This window comes from Pristiophorus japonicus, chromosome 4 (assembly GCF_044704955.1).
Source record: "Pristiophorus japonicus isolate sPriJap1 chromosome 4, sPriJap1.hap1, whole genome shotgun sequence".
Taxonomy (NCBI): Eukaryota; Metazoa; Chordata; class Chondrichthyes; family Pristiophoridae; genus Pristiophorus; species Pristiophorus japonicus.
Window position 1 is genome coordinate 33852707 of NC_091980.1, and position 19370 is coordinate 33872076.

A 19370-nucleotide genomic window follows, 5' to 3' on the forward strand; every position below is an offset into this window, starting at 1 on the left:
GCTACGGTGGGAATAATAGTAATTCATGACTAAATGATAAGATTTGATGACATCTGTACGTTAATTATTTGTATATCATCGATACTATCTATGCATGTTGATCACCTGGTTTGTGCATAGTAATTCACATCATCTGTATGTTAATTATCTTGAATGTACCATTTGTTACTATGCAAGGAAACGATCTGGTAACTCAGTTAGCAGTTCAGAATAGTAATTCAGAAATCAGTTAGCCGTGATTTCAGGACAATTCTACATCATCTGCATGTTAATTGTCTAAATGTACTATGCAAAGAAATAAGAGTTCAAAGGCTTTTTCAGTCTAAAGATGAGAGTTTGACATTAGACACTACACACTGGAATCTCAGAAGGTGTGTCACAAGCAGCCACGGAAATCGAAGCAAGCTGCCTTTGTGAAGTATCTCAGTAACTTTCACACTTGGTTTGTTTAGTATGAATGTTTAAATAAAAGACCCGATCCTGCCTTTACTATAACTGAATGAATGCATACTTTGACTTTTAAAGCAATGAAGCAGAAAGAGCGAGACGGCCGTTTACAACATCGCTCATCAGGAATTCTTGAAGTTCTTTTATTAAAAGAGCATTGAATGTAACTATATTGAAAATACGCCGTCACTTTTTAAAATTAAGTACAAAGACAATGTCTGTGTGGTAGATAAAATAATGTTTTGTTTGAGTTGGAGCCTATAACACATTGAAGTTCAGATCCTAATTGTTTAACATTCCATTTGCAGTTTGCCATTCTTGATTGTGTCAAACTTTAAAAAGTGTGTACTGTTATTCAATAGGTTACATATGGCTGCAATTTAGTTTAGAGCAAATGTTTCTTAATATTTTGTATCTTTATCTTAAGGAATGGATGCCCCATATGATGGAGCAGAGATAACACTGGTAACAGAAGAAATCGAAGGCTGTTACAGCAGCACAAAAAGCTTTCCACCTAAAAAGAAAAAGAAATGGAAAGATCAAAGTGAGGATGGAGGTAAAAAAGGCAAAAAGCCCAGGTAAATTTGAATTCTTTATCATCCAAAAGGTACTATTCATCTGACATCTCATCCTAAATATTTTAGTTCTGTCTACTGGTGATGTGTCTGTCATCCTGTTCCTGTGTTTAATGGGTTATATCTGTTGATTAGAGGCAGTCTAGGAGCAGATATTCTGTGCAGGACTCTCTGCACTTAGAATTCTGTTAATGTGATTACCTGAATGGGTAGGATTCTTTAAAGATGTGCACAACGCTCTCCATAGATTAACTTTAACATGTGAAGCTTTCTCTTTTCAATGTCATTGCTGCCATATAGCAATGCCAACATCAGAGATTTGCTTTAGTTCAGTGCCAGCCTAGTTCCAAACACAGTTAACTTCAGTTTGATCCATTTAAACATTAAGGCTCCTGTTGTCCTATACGGGTATACCTTCCACCCATTTTAATGTTGCTTAACACTGAACATGGTATTGAAATTTAGATTGATGTAGAAATCATTCTAATCCGAGATAATGCTAAACCTAAACAAAATTGGGCCACAATTAGGATATTATCTAGCTTTTGATGCCCTACTTTCAGAAGGATGTCAAGGCCATGGAGAAGCAAATGAAAATTGTATCAGGGATGAAATGCTTGAGTTACGAGGAGAGACTAGGTGACCTGGGGCAATCTTCACTGGAACAGAGTCAGGTGGGGATCTGATGAGTTCTTCAAAATTATGAGGAATTTTGAGTAACTAGAGTCTGTAACTTAAATGTAAGGATTGTCAAAATCAAAATGAGAGGTTAGGAGAATTTTGTTTCTACACAGAGCGTTGTTATAACATGGAATGCTCTAGCAGAAACTAGTGGGAGCAGAATTCATAGTAGCTTCTAAAAGAGACGTGGATAAATTTTGAAAAATAAAAAATTAATGGGAAAAGGCAGAAGAATGGGAGTAGGTGGATAGTTCTTGCAGAGAGCTGACATAGATGTGATGGTCTGAATGGAGGCAGCCTCACTCTAAAACTGTAGAATCTTTGGAATTCTCTACCATAGAGGGCTGTGGAGGCTCAGTCGTTGAGTATATTAGATTTTTGAATATTAAGAGAATCAAGGGATATGGGGATAGTGCAGGAAAGTGGAGTTGAGGTAGAAGATCAGCCATGATCTTATGGAATGGTGGAGTAGGCTCAAGGGACCGAATGGCCGCCTACTGCTCCTAATTCTTATGTTCCATGTTTTAAAACTTTGATTTGTGACTTTCAGAGAAACATTCTGTATGCAGTCATGGTACTGGCAGACTATCCAAGGACACTGTTGAGTGTGGTGCTGCCAAGTTTGGTCTGAACTTGCAAAGCTCTGGGAAATATTTACACTTCCCACTTGGGATGTAATGGATGTGATCAATCTGGAATATGTTCCATAGCATAGAAATGAAACATTTCATATAGTTTAAAAGCAGGAATGAAAATAGTTCAATTTAAAAAAAAAACTCTTTCTGAATCTGTGATCGCTATAAACTGCTTAATTGTACAGTGGATTATTTTTTTGAAAGTCATTCCTTACTTTACTGAAGTTAATCATCTGTGCAGTTCCCAGACACAACATTGTCTTGAGTAGAAATGTGAAGTGATAGTCTTCCACCCAAATTGTAAGAGGAAATATACACTAAAGGCAAAACTTTAAAAAGAGTAGACGAGCCAAGGCAAAACTTCAAAAGTGGAAAGACAGCTTGATGGGCTGTAAAAGTAGAAGCATATGTGATCCTAGCCATATAAAATATAACAGCAAAGAGGCAATGCTAAACCTATACAAATCATTTAGGCTAGTTTAAATCTGTCTTATTTTAGGAAGGATGTCAAGGCCCTGGAGAAGGTGCAAAAGAGACTCATTAAGATGATGCCTAGGATGAGGAGCGCTAATTATTAGACTTTGGAAACAGTGGATCTTATCATTAAGACAGATAAGGTTAAGGGGAGATCTGATCGAAGTGTTCTTAAGTATGAAGGATTTTACTATTGGAGGAAAATAGCTATTTTCACCAGTGATAAGTCAAATGAAAAAAGGGAGAGGTTAGGCAAATGTTTTTTTATATTGTTCAGATGTGGAACATTGATGAAAATGGAATCAATAATAACCTTTTAAGGGGAAATGGATAAACATTTGAAACATAAAAGTATATGGGGGGAAAGGCAGAGGAATGGGACTGAGTGCACAGGCATGGTGGACTGAATGGCTTAATCCTATGTTGTAAAATTCTATGATTCACAAACTTCTGTTTGAAGAAATAGGAATGCATGTAGAATTTTAAAGTGCTTTTTGATTTGATAGTCAAGTGATATGCTCCTCCTGTACCATGTGGGAACTCGGGGACACTTCCGGTGTCCCTGACGACTACGCGTGCGGGAAGTGTATCCGCCTCCAGCTCCTGACTGTCCGCGTTGCGGAATTGGAGCTGAGGGTGGATTCACCCTGGAGCATCCACGATGCTGAGAATGACGTGAGTAGCACGTGTAGCGAGTTGGTCTTACCACAGGTGAAGGGTCCACAGCCAGATAGGGAATGGAAGACCAGCAGGAAGAGCAGTGCAAGGAAGGTAGTGCAGGGGTCCCCTGTGGTCATCCCCCTGCAAAACAGATACACCGCTTTGAGTACTGTTGAGGGGGATGACTCATCAGGGGAGGGCAGCAGCAGCCAAGTTCATGGCACCATGGCTGGCTCTGCTGCACAGGAGGGCAGGAAAAAGAGTGGGAGAGCGATAGTGATAGGGGATTCAATTGTAAGGGGAATAGATAGACGTTTCTGCGGCCGCGACCGAGACTCCAGGAAGGTATGTTGCCTCCCTGGTGCAAGGGTCAAGGATGTCTCGGAGCGGGTGCAGGACATTCTGAAAAAGGAGGGTGAACATCCAGTTGTCGTGGTGCCCATTGGTACCAACGATATAGGTTTAAAAAAAGGGATGAGGTCCTACAAAACAAATTTAAGGAGCTAGGAGCTAAATTAAAACGTAGGACCTCAAAAGTAGTAATCTCGGGATTGCTACCAGTGCCACTTGCTAGGAATCGCAGGATAGCTCAACTGAATATGTGGCTTGAGCAGTGGTGCAGCAGGGAGGGATTCAAATTCCTGGGGCATTGGAACCGGTTCTGGGGGAGGTAGGACCAGTACAAACCGGACGGTCTGCACCTGGGCAGGGCAGGACCGGAACCAATGTCCGAGGGGGAGTGTTTGTTTGTGCTGTTGGGGAGGAGTTAAACTAATATGGCAGGGGGATGGGAACCAATGCAGGAAGATAGATGGAAACAAAATGGAGACAGAAGCAAAAGACAGAAAGGAGATGAGTAAAAGTGGAGGGCAGAGAAACCCAAGGCAAAAAACAAAAAGGGCCACTGTACAGGACCCCAAGAAAGAATGCAAAAGGCAGGAGGCAACAGAGCAGAGTAGCACTGGGGTAAGTGTAAACCACAAGGTGATAGGAAGGGACAATATGTATGAATATAAAGGGGCTGCAGAAGGGGTCAAAACTAAAAATCATGGTTTAAAAACCAGTATTAAAACACTCTACCTAAACGCACGCAGCATTCGAAATAAAGTAAATGAGTTGACGGCACAAATCACTACAAATGGGTATGATTTGGTGGCCATTACAAAAACGTGGTTGCAGGGTGGCCAAGACTGGGAATTAAACATACAGGGATATCTGACAATTCAGAAAGATAGACAAGAAGGGAAAGGAGGTGGGGTAGCTCTGTTAATAAAGGATGATATCAGGGCAGTTGTGAGAGATGATATTGGCTCTAATGAACAAAATGTTGAATTATTGTGGGTGGAGATTAGAGATAGTAAGGGGAAAAAGTCACTGGTGGGCGTAGTTTATAGGCCCCCAAATAATAACTTCACGGTGGGGCGGACAATAATCAAGGGAATAATGGAGGCATGTGAAAAAGGAACGGCAGTAATCATGGGGGATTTTAACCTACATATCGATTGGTCAAATCAAATCGCACTGGGTAGCCTTGAGGAGGAATTCATAGAATGCCTACGGGATTGTTTCTTAGAACAGTATGTTACAGAACCTACAAGGGAGCAAGCTATCTTAGATCTGGTCCTGTGTAATGAGACAGGAATAATAAACGATCTCCCAGTAAAAGATCTTCTCGGAATAAGTGATCACAGTATGGTTGAATTTGTAATACAGATTGAGGGTGAGGAAGTAGTGTCTCAAACGAGCGTACTATGCTTAAACAAAGGGGACTACAGTGGGATGAGGGCAAAGTAGACTGGAAACACAGACTAAATGGTGGCACAATTGAGGAACAGTGGAGGACTTTTAAGGAGCTCTTTCATAGTGCTCAACAAAAATATATTCCAGTGAAAAAGAAGGGCGGTAAGAGAAGGGAAAACCAGCTGTGGATAACCAAGGAAATAAAGGAGAGTATCAAATTAAAAGCCAATGCGTATAAGGTGGCCAAGGTTAGTGGGAAACTAGAAGATTGGGAAAATTTTAAACGACGAATGATTAAAAAAGCAATAAAGAAAGGAAAGATAGATTCCGAAAGTAAACTTGCGCAAAACATAAAAACAGATAGTAAAAGCTTTTACCGATATATAAAACGGAAAAGAGTGACTAAAGTAAATGTTGGTCCCTTAGAAGATGAGAAGGGAGATTTAATAATGGGAAATGTGGAAATGGCTGAGACCTTAAACAATTATTTTGCTTCGGTCTTCACAGTGGAAGACACAAAAACCATGCCAAAAATTGCTGGTCACGGGAATGTGGGAAGGGAGGACCTTCAGATAATCACTATCACTAAGGGGGTAGTGTTGGACAGGCTAATGGGACTCGAGGTAGACAAGTCCCCTGGTCCTGATGAAATGCATCCCAGGGTATTAAAAGAGATGGCGGAAGTTATAGCAGATGCATTCGTTATAATCTACCAAAATTCTCTGGACTCTGGAGAGGTACCAGCGGATTGGAAATCAGCTAATGTAACGCCTCTGTTTTTAAAAAAAAAAAATGGGGCAGTCAAAAGGCAGGTAACTATAGGCTGATTAGTTTAACATCTGTAGTGGGGAAAATGCTTGAAGCTATCATTAAGGAAGAAATAGCGGGACATCTAGATAGGAATAGTGCAATCAAGCAGACGCAACATGGATTCATGAAGGGGAAATCATGTTTAACTAATTTACTGGAATTCTTTGAGGATATAACGAGCATGGTGGATAGAGGTGTACCGATGGATGTGGTGTATTTAGATTTCCAAAAGGCATTCGATAAGGTGCCACACAAAAGGTTAGTGCAGAAGATAAAGGTACACGGAGTCAGAGGAAATGTATTAGCATGGATAGAGAATTGGCTAACTAACAGAAAGCAGAGAGTCAGAATAAATGGGTCCTTTTCAGGTTGGAAATCGGTGGTTAGTGGTGTGCCACAGGGATCGGTGCTGGGACCACAACTGTTTACAATACACATAGATGACCTGGAAGAGGGGACAGAGTGTAGTGTAACAAAATTTGCAGATGACACAAAGATTAGTGGGAAAGCAGGTTGTGTAGAGGACACAGAGAGGCTGCAAAGAGATTTAGATAGGTTAAGCGAATGGGCTAAGGTTTGGCAGATGGAATACAATGTCGGAAAATGTGAGGTCACCCATCTTGGGGGGGGGGGGGGGGAAATACAGTAAAAGGGAATGTTATTTGAATGGGGAGAAATTACAACATGCTGCGGTGCAGAGGGACCTGGGGGTCCTTGTGCATGAAGTTAGTTTGCAGGTGCAGCACGTAATCAGGAAGGCGAATGGAATGTTGGCCTTCATTGCGAGAGGGATGGAGTACAAAAGCAGGGAGGTCCTGCTGCAACTGTACAGGGTATTGGTGAGGCCGCACCTGGAGCACTGCGTGCAGTTTTGGTCACCTTACTTAAGGAAGGATATACTAGCTTTGGAGGGGATACAGAGATGATTCACTAGGCTGATTCCGGAGATGAGGGGGTTACCTTATGATGATAGATTGAGTAGACTGGGTCTTTACTCGTTGGAGTTCAGAAGGATGAGGGGAGATCTTATAGAAACATTTAAAATAATGAAAGGGATAGACAAGATAGAGGCAGAGAGGTTGTTTCCACTGGTCAGGGAGACCAGAACTAGGGAGCACAGCCTTAAAATATGGGGAGCCAATTTAAAACCGAGTTGAGAGGGAATTTCTTCTCCCAGAGGGTTGTGAATCTGTGGAATTCTCTGCCCAAGGAAGCAGTTGAGGCTAGCTGATTAAATGTATTCAAATCACAGATAGATAGATAGATTTTTAACCAATAAGGGAATTAAGGGTTATGGGGAGCGGGCGGGTAAGTGGAGCTGAGTCCACGACCAGATCAGCTATGATCTTGTTGAATGGCGGAGCAGGCTCGAGGGGCTAGATGGCCTACTCCTGTTCCTAATTCTTATGTTCTTATGTAGATTGTTTTTGAAGCTGACCATTTGGAACATGTATTTAGATAAGACCCTAATCATATTTTAATATATGAACTTTTTGTTGCCCTGGCACCAAAACTTGATCTTTATTTAGAAGTCTTGTGGCTCTTCTGATGGCTTAGCAAACCTATCCAGTAAGAAGCTGAGCCATAGAAACCAGAACAGTCCCAGGGTCAGTCCCTAGTCTGCTGATTAAGTGAATTTCAATTGAGACAATGGTAAGTTTGCTACAAGTAGAGGGGGAACAAAGCCAAGAATCACAAGATGTCAAGTCAAGAAAAAGGCATTTTGACCCATGAAAGAAAATCTCTTTAAAAAATACATCTATATTCTTGATTGGTTTTGGTTTAAATTTAGTATTTTTAAAATTTGATTTTGTCTCAAAATTCTTTCACCTGTAGGATAACTTGATCGTGGGTGTATCTGACATTCTGCCACTGAAATGACAGAACAATTTTTCCAAACTTCTCATGTTTTTGTTAATGGCGAGATATCTTTGTGTGGGAGCTGCATGCGATTGTACTTTAAAATATCTTTGTGTGTTTCAGGCCAGCATATCTACTGTACTATTATGATACTCATTTAAAGGTGCAACAAGACTTTCCTAATTTGCCCCGATCCGAGATAAATAAGAAAATCAGTGAAAGCTGGAGGCGGCTCAGCGTTGCTGAAAAAAGTATTTACCTTGAAAAGGCAAAGCTGGAAAAAGAAGGAATAGATCCGGTAAAAGCTTTTTATTATCTACAATAGATAGATGTGCAGCTTCAAATATTTTTCAGCCCTTAATTTATTTTATAAGATCCCCTCTTAAACCTCTCTCCTCCTCAGAAGACGGACAATCAATCAGCTCCCAGTGGTACTACAAAGTGTGTAAGAGTAATCTGGAATAACTAGCCTTTTTTATATTTTTTGCTCTCTTTTCCGGACAAATGAAGCAGTTGATATGATGGTGGGAGAATGTGGGAAGAGAAGGAGACTAGGAAATGGCCACTGATCAAAACCTCTGTAGTGGAGTGGTCGCAATTGATAATGAGATTGAGGGGGTGGCTGTGGTTACGGGAGGTTTTGTGCAGGATGAGATATGATTGAGATGGGAAGGTAAAAAATCAAAGGAGGGGGACTAAGGGTATTTGTATACTTTGAAGTCACCAATCACTTGAACTTACAATAAATTGAAACAATTGTTTGGCTCAGTAAACAATAAATATATTAAACGAGAGGCATGTAGAATGCAAGGTCAGCAACACACAGATTCAGTCGCCTGCTGAGTATAGGAAATCGCCTTTTTGTTTGTTTTCCATCTTTGTAGCAGCAGTGTTAGGTTGAAAAAGCCATATTTTATACCAGATATGGGGCTCAATTTTGCTCAACACCTATTTTCGGCGCACTTACCTTAAGTGCGTCGACTTTGCGCAATGGAAATGGTGCCGGAAAAAAGTTGCCCCATCCTGGCTGCTCTTCCGAGTCCCCAGAGTCCCAGCAATGGCGTGCATTGTGCAGTGGGGCGCGGAGTAACAGGCCAGCGCAGAAAGCACTGCCCGCAGCTGCACATATGTGCGGTGAAGTCTGTGTGCATGCTCCTGCCCTCCCAGCGGGCTGTGAGCAGGACCCAATGCTTGCAGCCCCTATCCCCAGCCGAAGGGATGCCCTGATCTCGCCGCACCCTATACCTGGCCGAGTGGCCTCTCACACCGGCCAGCCGGCCCGCTGAGTTTACCGGCCGAGGTAGGACTTCCGTTTTATTTTTTATTTATTGATGGTTGTGCTTGACAGTTTCGATGGGGAGGGGGAGGAGGAGGAGGAGGAAAAGGAAAGGGAAAGAACTCGATTCTGGCATAAAGGTAGGACCTCTACCTGTGATCTGTTATAGATGGATGCCTATTACCTTGTCTTGTTTGTGTAGTGCTTTATAAGTCTTGGTGCAGGTCCTCAGCTTCCTTCTTGTAAGGGGTGGTTTTCAGGGGGTCAGCTTTCCCTTCTGACCTTATATGAGCGGTTCCAAATCGCTCCCATACCCTTGGTTCTAGACTCTGGAATTATGAAGGGACTGTGACAGACTTGGACAGACAATCGGTTTCAAGGTAGGAAGCAGGTATGGCTTTATTGTGTTTAAAAGGAAGTAAAAGGCACACCTTTAATAACACACACAGAATAGTAATACCAATACATACTGAGGGGCACAACACATTAAATAAATTGTCAACATACAGCCTGTGGGGAAAAGAATACAGCTTAAACTCTAAATGGTGTAAAGAGGAGAATGCAGATACATTTACACAAGTTATCCCAGCCTCCCCCTCCCAATTCCCCTAACTAACTAAGTTATAGCTCTGGGGGTTCAGGGGCTATGCTCACCAATCCCTTTGACAGTTGCCGGTGAATCGCAGTTTCGGGGTTCGCTACACTTGGCCTTCTAGGCAAGCCGTACCCTGGACGGAGGAGAGGACTTTGGACTGCGTAGTCTTCAGTTGGAGTGAGTCCGTTGATACGGTCAGTTGCGTTTTGGATGTATGGGGTAAGTACCCACTTTCTTTGGTTAGGAATAGTTTTAGTTAGTCCTTTTTGGTAATTTCTCACCCATTGGTTGTTCAGAAGTAGATTGTAGAGTGGAAATAAATGTCGATTCTTCGGTTTTTGCTGAGTTGGTTTCGGTTGGTCGTTTCGCTGGTTGTGGTGGCCCGGTTGTCAATTTGGTTGCTGACAACCTTCCGTTTCGTGGGCCTCGTGCTCGGTCGGTCCGTGATGATTTCTTGTAGTTTTCTCCACTACTCCATTTCTTCACTCCCCACCTCCGGCTGCTTGTGTTCTTTTTCTTGTAAAACTGGGAATAGATATATCCCAAAAAGGCTTCCTTATCTCTCTCCAAATCTGGCCCAGCTCTTTGTTTCAAAGGAGCTGCTCATTAGTTTTGAGCTCTCTTCTTTGTCAGAATTTGTCGGGCTCGTTCAGCAGTAATTTGATTTTGATGTGTTAATGTGGAAAATCACCTGTTGGCATTGTTGGAGCAGTGTTTAAACTCTTGGGCCGTTGGGCTGGGCCCGTGATTTCTATAGGTCTATTTGCACATGCATACCACTAATGGTCTCCGGTGATTAGCCTGATAGCTCTTGATGCATTTATTGTCACTAGGGAGCGAATTTTTATGTCTCTCAGTTCTTGTTAGTTATCGATTGACTCATTCTCCCAAACAAATTGAATTAGCTCGAATACCCAATTCCTGAGTGAAGTCCCACCCTCTATTCTGGCAGTCTCTTCCAACATGCTCCTTTAGAGATCTTAAACTTGTAAAGCTCTTGGGTATCTTCCTCAGAATTTTTCCTTGGATACCAAAATGTTCATCGAGTTCCAAATTAAATTCCCTTTCCTATGAGTCCAAACACTGGGGTGGAGGTCTCCATGAATGCATCCCCTTTTTATCCCTTGCAGGCCTCGTCTGCCCCTTTAAATTAATTTATGTCCTGAAGTTTTTCCTTCCATTTTAAAAGTCCAGAAAGGGATTCTTCTCTGCAGGGGAAAGGTACAAGGAATCTTTGCGAAATATTGGTAAATTCTACATTTTTTTTTGATTATTGAATGCTTATTTTTGTGCTTTGTTTAGTGCTTTGTAAGTCTTGATGCTTTAAATGTACTACCTGTGCCGATTTCTTAACTGCCCACAAAGTTTTTCAAAGCTGGCCACATACGCTGACCTAAGTCAATTTGGAGTAAGTTTTAGCTGGCCAAAGTGGCATAAATGTCCAAAACTGGCATAAGTGTCTGGGAACGTCCCCTTTTGGGGAAAATAAACTGAACTAAAAAAAAATCATCTAACTGGCTTACTCTGGAGCAAAATTTTGGGGAAAATGGCATTTTTTAACTTAGGCCAGAAATAAACAACTTGCTCCAAAAAAATTGATGCAAGTCATGGCCAAAATTGGGCCCATAGATTTGTGATAACTCCAGCTACCCATCTTCAATCACTTGATCTTAGAATTAATTGAAACAATTAAATATTATTTGGCTCAAAGCCACTAATTTAGAGATTGTAGCATGTACTGGATCATATTATTCATCTATAACTGAAAATGATTTCTAGATTCAATATCAGTGATTTATTTCAATCGTTTATCATTGTGCTGATGTCATCATGTACCAGCAACACACCATATGCACTAAAACAACGCCGTCAACAAAAAGATAAATCTGAATACAGCTACCCTTAAAATAAACTGTCTAATTAAAGAGAAAATATAATTCTAGAGTTCTCAAGACTGTAATCTCGGGTTGAGATGTGCACAAATCGTTGAAGGTGGCGGGGCAAATTGAGAAAGCAGTCAAAAAAACATACCGGATCCTGGGCTTCATAAATAGAGGCATCGAGTATAAAAGTAAGGAAGTTATGATGAATCTCAACTGAAGTATTGTGTCCAATTTTGGGCACTGCACTTTAGGAAGGATGTGAAGGCCTTGGACAGAGTGCAGAAGAGATTTACAAGAATGGTTCCAGGGATGAGGGACTTCAGTTACATGGATAGACTAGAAAAGCTGGGGTTATTCTCCTTAGAGCAAAGAAAGTTGAGCGAGGTGCTCAAAATTATGAGGGATCTAGACAAAGTAGAAAGAGAGAAACTGTTTCCATTGGTGGAAGGGTCGAAAACCAGAGGACTCCGATTTAAGGTGATTGCAGAAGAACCAAAGGCGACGTGAGGAAATATTTTTTGATGCAGCAAGTGGTTAGGATCTGAAAGGGAGGCAGATTCAATTGTGGCTAATTGGATAAGTACCTGAAGGGGAAAAAAATTGCAGGGCTATGGGGTAAGGGCAGGGTAGTAGGATTAGCTGAAGTGCTCTTGCAGAGAGCCAACTCAGGCTAGTCAGGCCGAATGGCCACTACCTGTGCTGTAACCATTCTATGAGATGACTATAATGTTATTTAGCTTTTACGCTCCGTGTGATGTCATCTGGGCCTCTCAATCTGATGTTTGTATTGCACGCATTTGCATCCAAAAATTACTTATCTATTGCACTCTCAAACATGCTATTGACGTTAGTACAATCCATAATTTCCAGAAAAAGTGGAAACTTTGCCTCTTTATGTTGCTTTTTGGTTTTAACCAACCTGCTGTGTAAATGAGTTGTTCTCACATTGTTTTTTTCCCCCCCCCTCTACAGAATGATAAGCTAATTAGTGCATCAACTGGTGTCCCTCCTGCCGATATTCCAGGATTCCGCAAAATTCTTCCTCGTTCCAGTTACATTATAATTCCCACTTCTAATTTACCTGGAGATGGAAATGGCCAGCAGCTGGCTCAGTCTCCCACACAGAGAGGAGGTGAAAGCCATCCCACCTGGCAGACTCTTACCCACGACACGATACAAAGCCTCTTTACAGTTAGTAGCACTCTTACGGACTCTGGCCACATTGGCACTACTGAGGAGAGCATCGCTATTGATGGAATTACAGATGAAGCCACTGCTTTCATTCACACTGAAACAATGCAGGAGATTGTTACATCGGAGATGCTGTCTCAATTTTCCAATTCTGGAGACGATAAAGTGGCAGGAGAGCTAAGCACCAATGAGACTTCTTTGGAATTAACTCATCCCTACGACTCCCCTTGTGTTGTCATTGAAGGAACATTAATAAGTACAAGCGCTGATGTTTCAGACAATGTAGCCAGCTGCACCAACCAGCAGACAGTGGAGGCTAATCCTGTGATAACAGTATTATCAAATCACAGCAAACCAACTGGAAGTCTCACTTCTCATAAAGCTGTAGGACAGACTATTGGTATTCACAGCAAACAGGTAGGAGACCGTGATTGTGCTTTCTCACTCCTCACATCTCAAAATAGTACAATGAGGTTACTAACATGTGTTTGGATTGGAGGTGAGCCATATATAATAAGGACCAATCATAATTAATTCCTTTCGCAATCCACCTAAATTCTAAAATTATAACTAATTTTGAGAAATCTTTCCCAAGGGTAAAAGTTCATCCGTAGCTATTTATCTTCGAGTGTCCTTTCCTTATCTTTGTCCCAAAGTCAGACTGGCCATATTAAAAAAAGCACTTGGGTCACTTTTACAAGTGCTTTTCTGCACCCCTTCCTCTTCCCCCATGTGCTCCTTGTACAGTTATAGTTACAGGCGTTGGGAGTGGTTCAGTGTTAGCACTCTACCTCTGATTCAGAAGTTTGAGTTCAAGTCCATACCAGAGACTTAAGTATATAATCTAGGCTGGCACGCTAGTGCACAACTGAGGGGCACTACACTGTTGGATGAGACATTAAACCCATCTGCTCTTTTGTGCAGATATAAAAGATCCTGTGGCACTATTTAAGAAGAGCAGCGAGTTCTCCCTCAACCATCTCCACTTTAAACTGACAGTTTGGTCATTTATTGCGTGGCTGTTTGTGGGACCCTGCTGCACATACATTGGTTGCTGCATTTTCTTACGGTATAGCAGCAACTACTTTGAAAGTACTGCAGTGCTTGTGAAGCACTTTGAGATGTCCTGAGCTCATGAAAGGTGCTAGATAACCCTCCAGTGTTTTGTGAATTGTATAGGTTCTTCAATGTTATAATTGCATAGCACGCTTTTGCGTAGTCAGAGTAGTATATGTGCTCGATAGGCTATTTTTGTTACTGTCTCTCTAGTCTGCAGAAGTTTACTGGTGGGGCATGCTCTAAATAAGAGAAAACTAAAAAAGCCAAAAGCTATTTCTCCCATTGGTATGTATCCAGGTGAACTGTGTGAAAGCTATGCTGGCAGCGATGCATCTTTCTGTCTCGGAAGAGAATATATCTGCTTTATTTTCTTTTAATTTGCAATTGCTGCTATCTGGGTTCCTTTGTGGAGCACTTCAGCTAAAGGTTTTTACAAAATTAGAAAAATCATTTAAAATACGACATTGCGATGGTCCCTCACCAAGCACATCTCTGGTTTATTGGCCAGGTAAGTGATTTGTACCTAGATCTTTACCCATGTTGCTAAGTGTCCAATTGTTGGGAGTTGTACAACAAAGCTGTAGGGTGACCCCTCTTTCATTTCATTTCCCAATGCAGAGCCTTGAGCATATAATCTCAGCTGACACTTCAGTGCAGTACTGAGAGAGTGCTACACTTACTGAGGTGCCACTTTTTTTGGATGAGACATTAAACTGAGGCCCCAGCTGCCCCCTCAGGTGGAAGTAAAAGTCCCATGGCACTATTCGAAGAAGAGCAGGGGTGTGTGTCTGTCCCATGGTGTTCTGGTAGATATATATTGCTCAACACTCTCCAAAAAAAAATCATCTGGTCATTATTGTGGGAGCTTGCTGTGCACAAATTGGCTGCTGCATTTTCCTACATTACAACAGTGACTAGACTTCATTGGCTGTAAAGCGCTTTGGGATGTCATGAAAGACAGGGAAAAAAGTCACTGGTGGGCGTAGTCTATAGGCCCTCTAACAGTAGCAACTCTGTTGGTCGGAGCATAAACTAGGAAATAGGGAACAGCAATAATCATGGGTGATTTTAACCTCCTTATTGATTGGACAAATCAAATTGGTCAGGGTAGCCTTGAGGAAGAGTTCATAGTGAATAAGGGATGGGTTCCTGGAGTAGTATGTAACGGAACCAACCAGGGAGCAGGCTATCCTAGATCTGGTCCTGTGTAATGAGACAGGATTAATAAACAATCTCCTAGTAAAGGATCTCCTTGGAATGAGTGATCATAGCATGATTGAGTTTCAAATTCAGAAGGAGGGTGAGAAAGTTGGATCTCTAACCAGCGTACTAAGCTTAATTAAAGGAGACTATGAAGGTATGGGGGCAGAGTAGGCTAAAGTGGACTGGGAAAACTGATTGAAGTGTGGGACGGTTGATGAACAGTGGTGTACATTTAAAGAGATATTTCACAACTCTCAAGAAAAATATATTCCAATAAGGAGGAAAGGGTGCAAGAGAAAAGAAAGCCATCCGTGGCTAACTAAAGAAATAAGGGACGGTATCCGATTTTAAAAACAAGGGCATACAACGTGGCCAAAACTAGTGGGAGGACAGAAGATTGGGAGGCTTTTTAAAAGCCAGCAAAGAATGACTAAAAAAATGATTAAGGGAAGATAGACTATGAAAGTAAACTAGCGCAAAATATAAAAACAGATAGCAAGTGTTTCGATAGGTATATAAAAAGAAAAACAGTGGCTAAAGTAAATGTTGGTCCCTTAGAGGACGTGACTGGGGAATTAGTCATGGGGAACATGGAGATGGCAGAAACTCGCAACAGGTATTTTGTATCAGTTTTTACGGTAGAGGACACGAACAATATTCCAGCAGTGGATAGTTAAGGGGCTATAGGTGTGGAGGAATTTAACACAATCACTAAGGAGGCGGTGCTCAGTAAGATAATGGGACTAAAGGCAGATAAATCCCCTGGACCTGATGGCTTGCATACTAGGGTCTTAAGAGAAGTAGCGGCAGGGATTGTGGATGCATTGGTTGTAATTTACCAAAATTCCCTGGATTCTGGGGAGGTCCCAGCAGATTGGAAAACTGCAAATGTAAATGCCCCTATTCAAAAAAGGAAGCAGATAAAAAGCAGGAAATTATAGACCAGTTAGCCTAACATCTGTGGTTGGGAAAATGTTGGAGTCCATTATTAAAGAAGCAGTAACAGGACATTTGGTAAAGCAAAATTCGGTCAGGCAGAATCAGCATGGATTTATGAAGAGGAAGTCATGTTTGACAAATTTGCTGGAATTCTTTGAGGATGTAATGAACAGGGTGGATAAAGGGGAACCAGTGGATGTGGTGTATTTCGACTTCCAGAAGGCATTTGACAAGATGCTGCACAAAAGGTTACTGCACAAGATAAAAGTTCACGGGGTTGGGGTAATATATTAGCATGGATAGAAAATTGTTTTCTGTTAGTTAGCCAGAGAGCTGGGATAAATGGTTAATTCTCTGGTTGGCAATCAGTAACGAGTGGGATGCCTCAGGGACCTGGGACCCCAATTATTTATAATCTATAATAACGACTTGGAAGAGGGCACTGAGTGTAACGTAGCCAAGTTTGCTGACGATACAAAGATGGGAGGAAGGGTAATGTGTGAAGAGGACATAAAGAGGTTGCAGGAGGACATAGACAGGCCAAGTGAGTGGGCAAGAATTTGGCAGATGCAGTATAATGTTGGAAGATGTGAGGTCATGCAGTTTGGCAGAAAAAAATCAAAGAGCAAGTTATTATTTAAATAGAGAAAGATTGCAAAGTGCTGCAGTACAGTGGGACCTGGGAGTACTTGTGCATGAAACACAAAAGGATAGTATGCAGGTACAGCAAGTGATCAGGAAGGCCAATTGAATCTTGGCCTTTATTGCAAAGGGTGTAGAGTATAAAAGCAGGGAAGTCTTGTTACAGCTGTACAGGGTATTGGTGAGGCCACACCTGGAATATTGCGTGCAGTTTTGGTTTCCATATTTCCGAAAGGATATATTTGCTGTGGAGGCAGTTCAGAGAAGGTTCACTAGGTTGATCCTGGGGATGAGTCGGTTGACTTATGAGGAAAGGTTGAGTAGGTGGGGCCTCTACTCATTGGAATTCAGAAGAATGAGAGGGGATCTTATAGAAACATATAAGATTATGAGGGACTTGACAAGGTGGATGCAGAGAGCATGTTTCCACTGGTGGGGGAGACTAGAACTAGAGGGCATGATCTTAGGATAAGGGGCCGCCCATTTAGAACTGGGATGAGGAGAAATTTCTTTGAGGGTTGTGAATCTGTGGAATTCGCTGCCTCAGAGAGCTGTGGAAGCTGGGACATTAAAAAAAATTAAGACAGAAATGGACAGTTTCTTAAACAATAAGGGGTTATGGGGAGTGGGCAGGGAAGTGGAGCTGAGTCCATGATCAGATCAGCCATAATCTTATTGAATGGCAGAGCAGGCTTGAGGGGCCTTATGGCCAACTCCTCCTCCTATTTCTTATGTTCTCATAAATGCAAGTTTGTTCGTAATGATAATCGCCTTAGTCTAACTCCCGACTATAGTCTTAACTCCCTCCTACATTCATGGCTGAGATTGGAAACTACAGGTGAAATTACCTGACCTCATTCCAGGTCTCTGGTGTCAGCTGTGGCTCAGTGGGGAGCACACTCGCCTCTGAGTCAACAGGTTGTGGATTCAAGTCCCACTGCAGGCTGACACTCCAGTGCAGTGGAGCGCTGCATTGTCGGAGATGCTGTCTTTTGGATAAGATGTTAAACCGAAGCCCTGTCTGCGCTCTCAGGAGGAATTTTTTTTAATTGATCTGCAAACACAAAAAGTATGAATTTATGATGGAGATTAGTAAAACATCTAATTATAATCTTTATTTATATGTCGTTACAATGAAGTGATAACCGGAATGGGTTTTCTCCATTAGGTCTCTGGAGAAAATGTTGCAGCATCGACCACCCAGTTCTTAATGTTACCATCGCCAGCAGCTCCAGCAAAAAAGGTGGGACGGAATTTGAATAATACTACAGCTTGGTTAGACAATATTTGAATACAAGTATAGAACAAGCCTTGACAGGTCATCCTACTGCACAATTTCTCTCTTGGCGGCAGTCCCTGTAAGTGTAACGTGTTCCTTTACAACTGGGAAGCTGTAATATTTGAATAATCTGAACTTGCAGAATACATGACCTCGAAGCTTAGCAATTACTCTATTTGCAGTCCTGTCATTACTGGATGAAACATCAGCCTGTGACACACTATCACAATCACTTAATTAATATTCCCCTCAGACTAGAATATTAATGTGTTGTATATTCATAGGGAATATAGAAATACAAAATGTGAATATAACTCGAAAATGCTATAATGAGCTCATTTCCCTTGGTAAATTACATAGAACATACAGCATGGAAACAGGCCATTCAGCCCAACTAGTCTGTACTGGTGTTTGCACTCCCCCCTAGTCTCCTCCCATTCCAGCTACCTCATCGCAGCCTTTCAGCACATGTACTCATCTAGTTTCCTTTTGAAAGTATCTAAGCTGTTTGCCTCAACCACTTCCTGTAGCAGTAAATTCCACATTCTAACCAATGTCTCGGTGCTCAATTTCACTTTCATCTGCTCCTCATACCTTCAGTATACGTGTATTAATTTAAATTGTAACAAAGTACATAATGTAAACCTTTTAACATTTAAAGTCCTCTGTCTAAACCTATATCAGATCCAAAAAAAACAACAACTGAAACAACTCTAAATTTTTAACTTACTGGGCACAGCTATTCCGGGAAATCTCAATCATTTGCTATTCCTGGGGAAAAAGTAAATAATAACAATCCAAGTTTATTTTTACATATTTCCTTCTCTGTTACCAAAATCAGTATTGTCACACGGTGTTCAACTCATTGGTTCAGTAAGCTGTCGGGAGAAAAAAACATATTTAAGCAAATACATATTGATGTGCTAATCCGAAGCAACAACTTTCTTTTTAAAAAAAACTTTGATGAGCAGGACTGAGGCATCCAGTCACTCTGCAGCAGAACACATTTATGTTAATGAATTATTTCTGAATTTGGAAATATTTATTGTGTCTTGCCCAAAGTGGGTTGCTGTTAATGTTGCCAAACTAATAATTGTATTTTGAAATCCTTTTGTTTTGTGCAGTCCATCTTTGCCCAGAAGACAACCTATACACGAAGAGGCCGTGGCAATTGTCCAAATCCAAACTGTTTCTTTACCTATGTCACAAGGCACAAGCCCCCACAATGTCCAAATTGTGGGAAGTGGCTGGGAGGGAAATGGATTCCAAAGGTAAATTCATAACACATTTGACTGGTTAAATCTAGTTTTGCTCCTGGGAGAATTAAAAAAAAACTTGACTTCAATTAAAATGGACGTCTTTTAAGCTGGGCCTCAGGCGATCATTTGTAAACCAGGAACTTCCTTGTATAGGTTGAAGTT

The 19370-nt window shown here is 41.5% G+C and overlaps 1 protein-coding gene across 3 annotated transcripts in view; it reads left to right on the top strand.

Annotated features, from left to right (window-relative positions):
• Positions 1–19370, top strand: part of hmgxb3 (HMG box domain containing 3) — a 92796-nt gene that overhangs the window by 9109 nt on the left and 64317 nt on the right. For 2 of the 3 annotated variants that reach the window (XM_070878092.1, XM_070878091.1), the window contains exons 2-6: positions 875–1025; positions 8006–8180; positions 12609–13244; positions 17839–17913; positions 19074–19220. In XM_070878092.1, coding sequence (XP_070734193.1) covers positions 877–1025; positions 8006–8180; positions 12609–13244; positions 17839–17913; positions 19074–19220 — 1182 coding nt within the window. In that variant the 5' untranslated portion in view covers positions 875–876. Of the gene's footprint in view, positions 1–874; positions 1026–8005; positions 8181–9929; positions 9973–12608; positions 13245–17838; positions 17914–19073; positions 19221–19370 lie in introns of those variants that run through there. The other variant, XM_070878093.1, reaches the window with a different exon arrangement.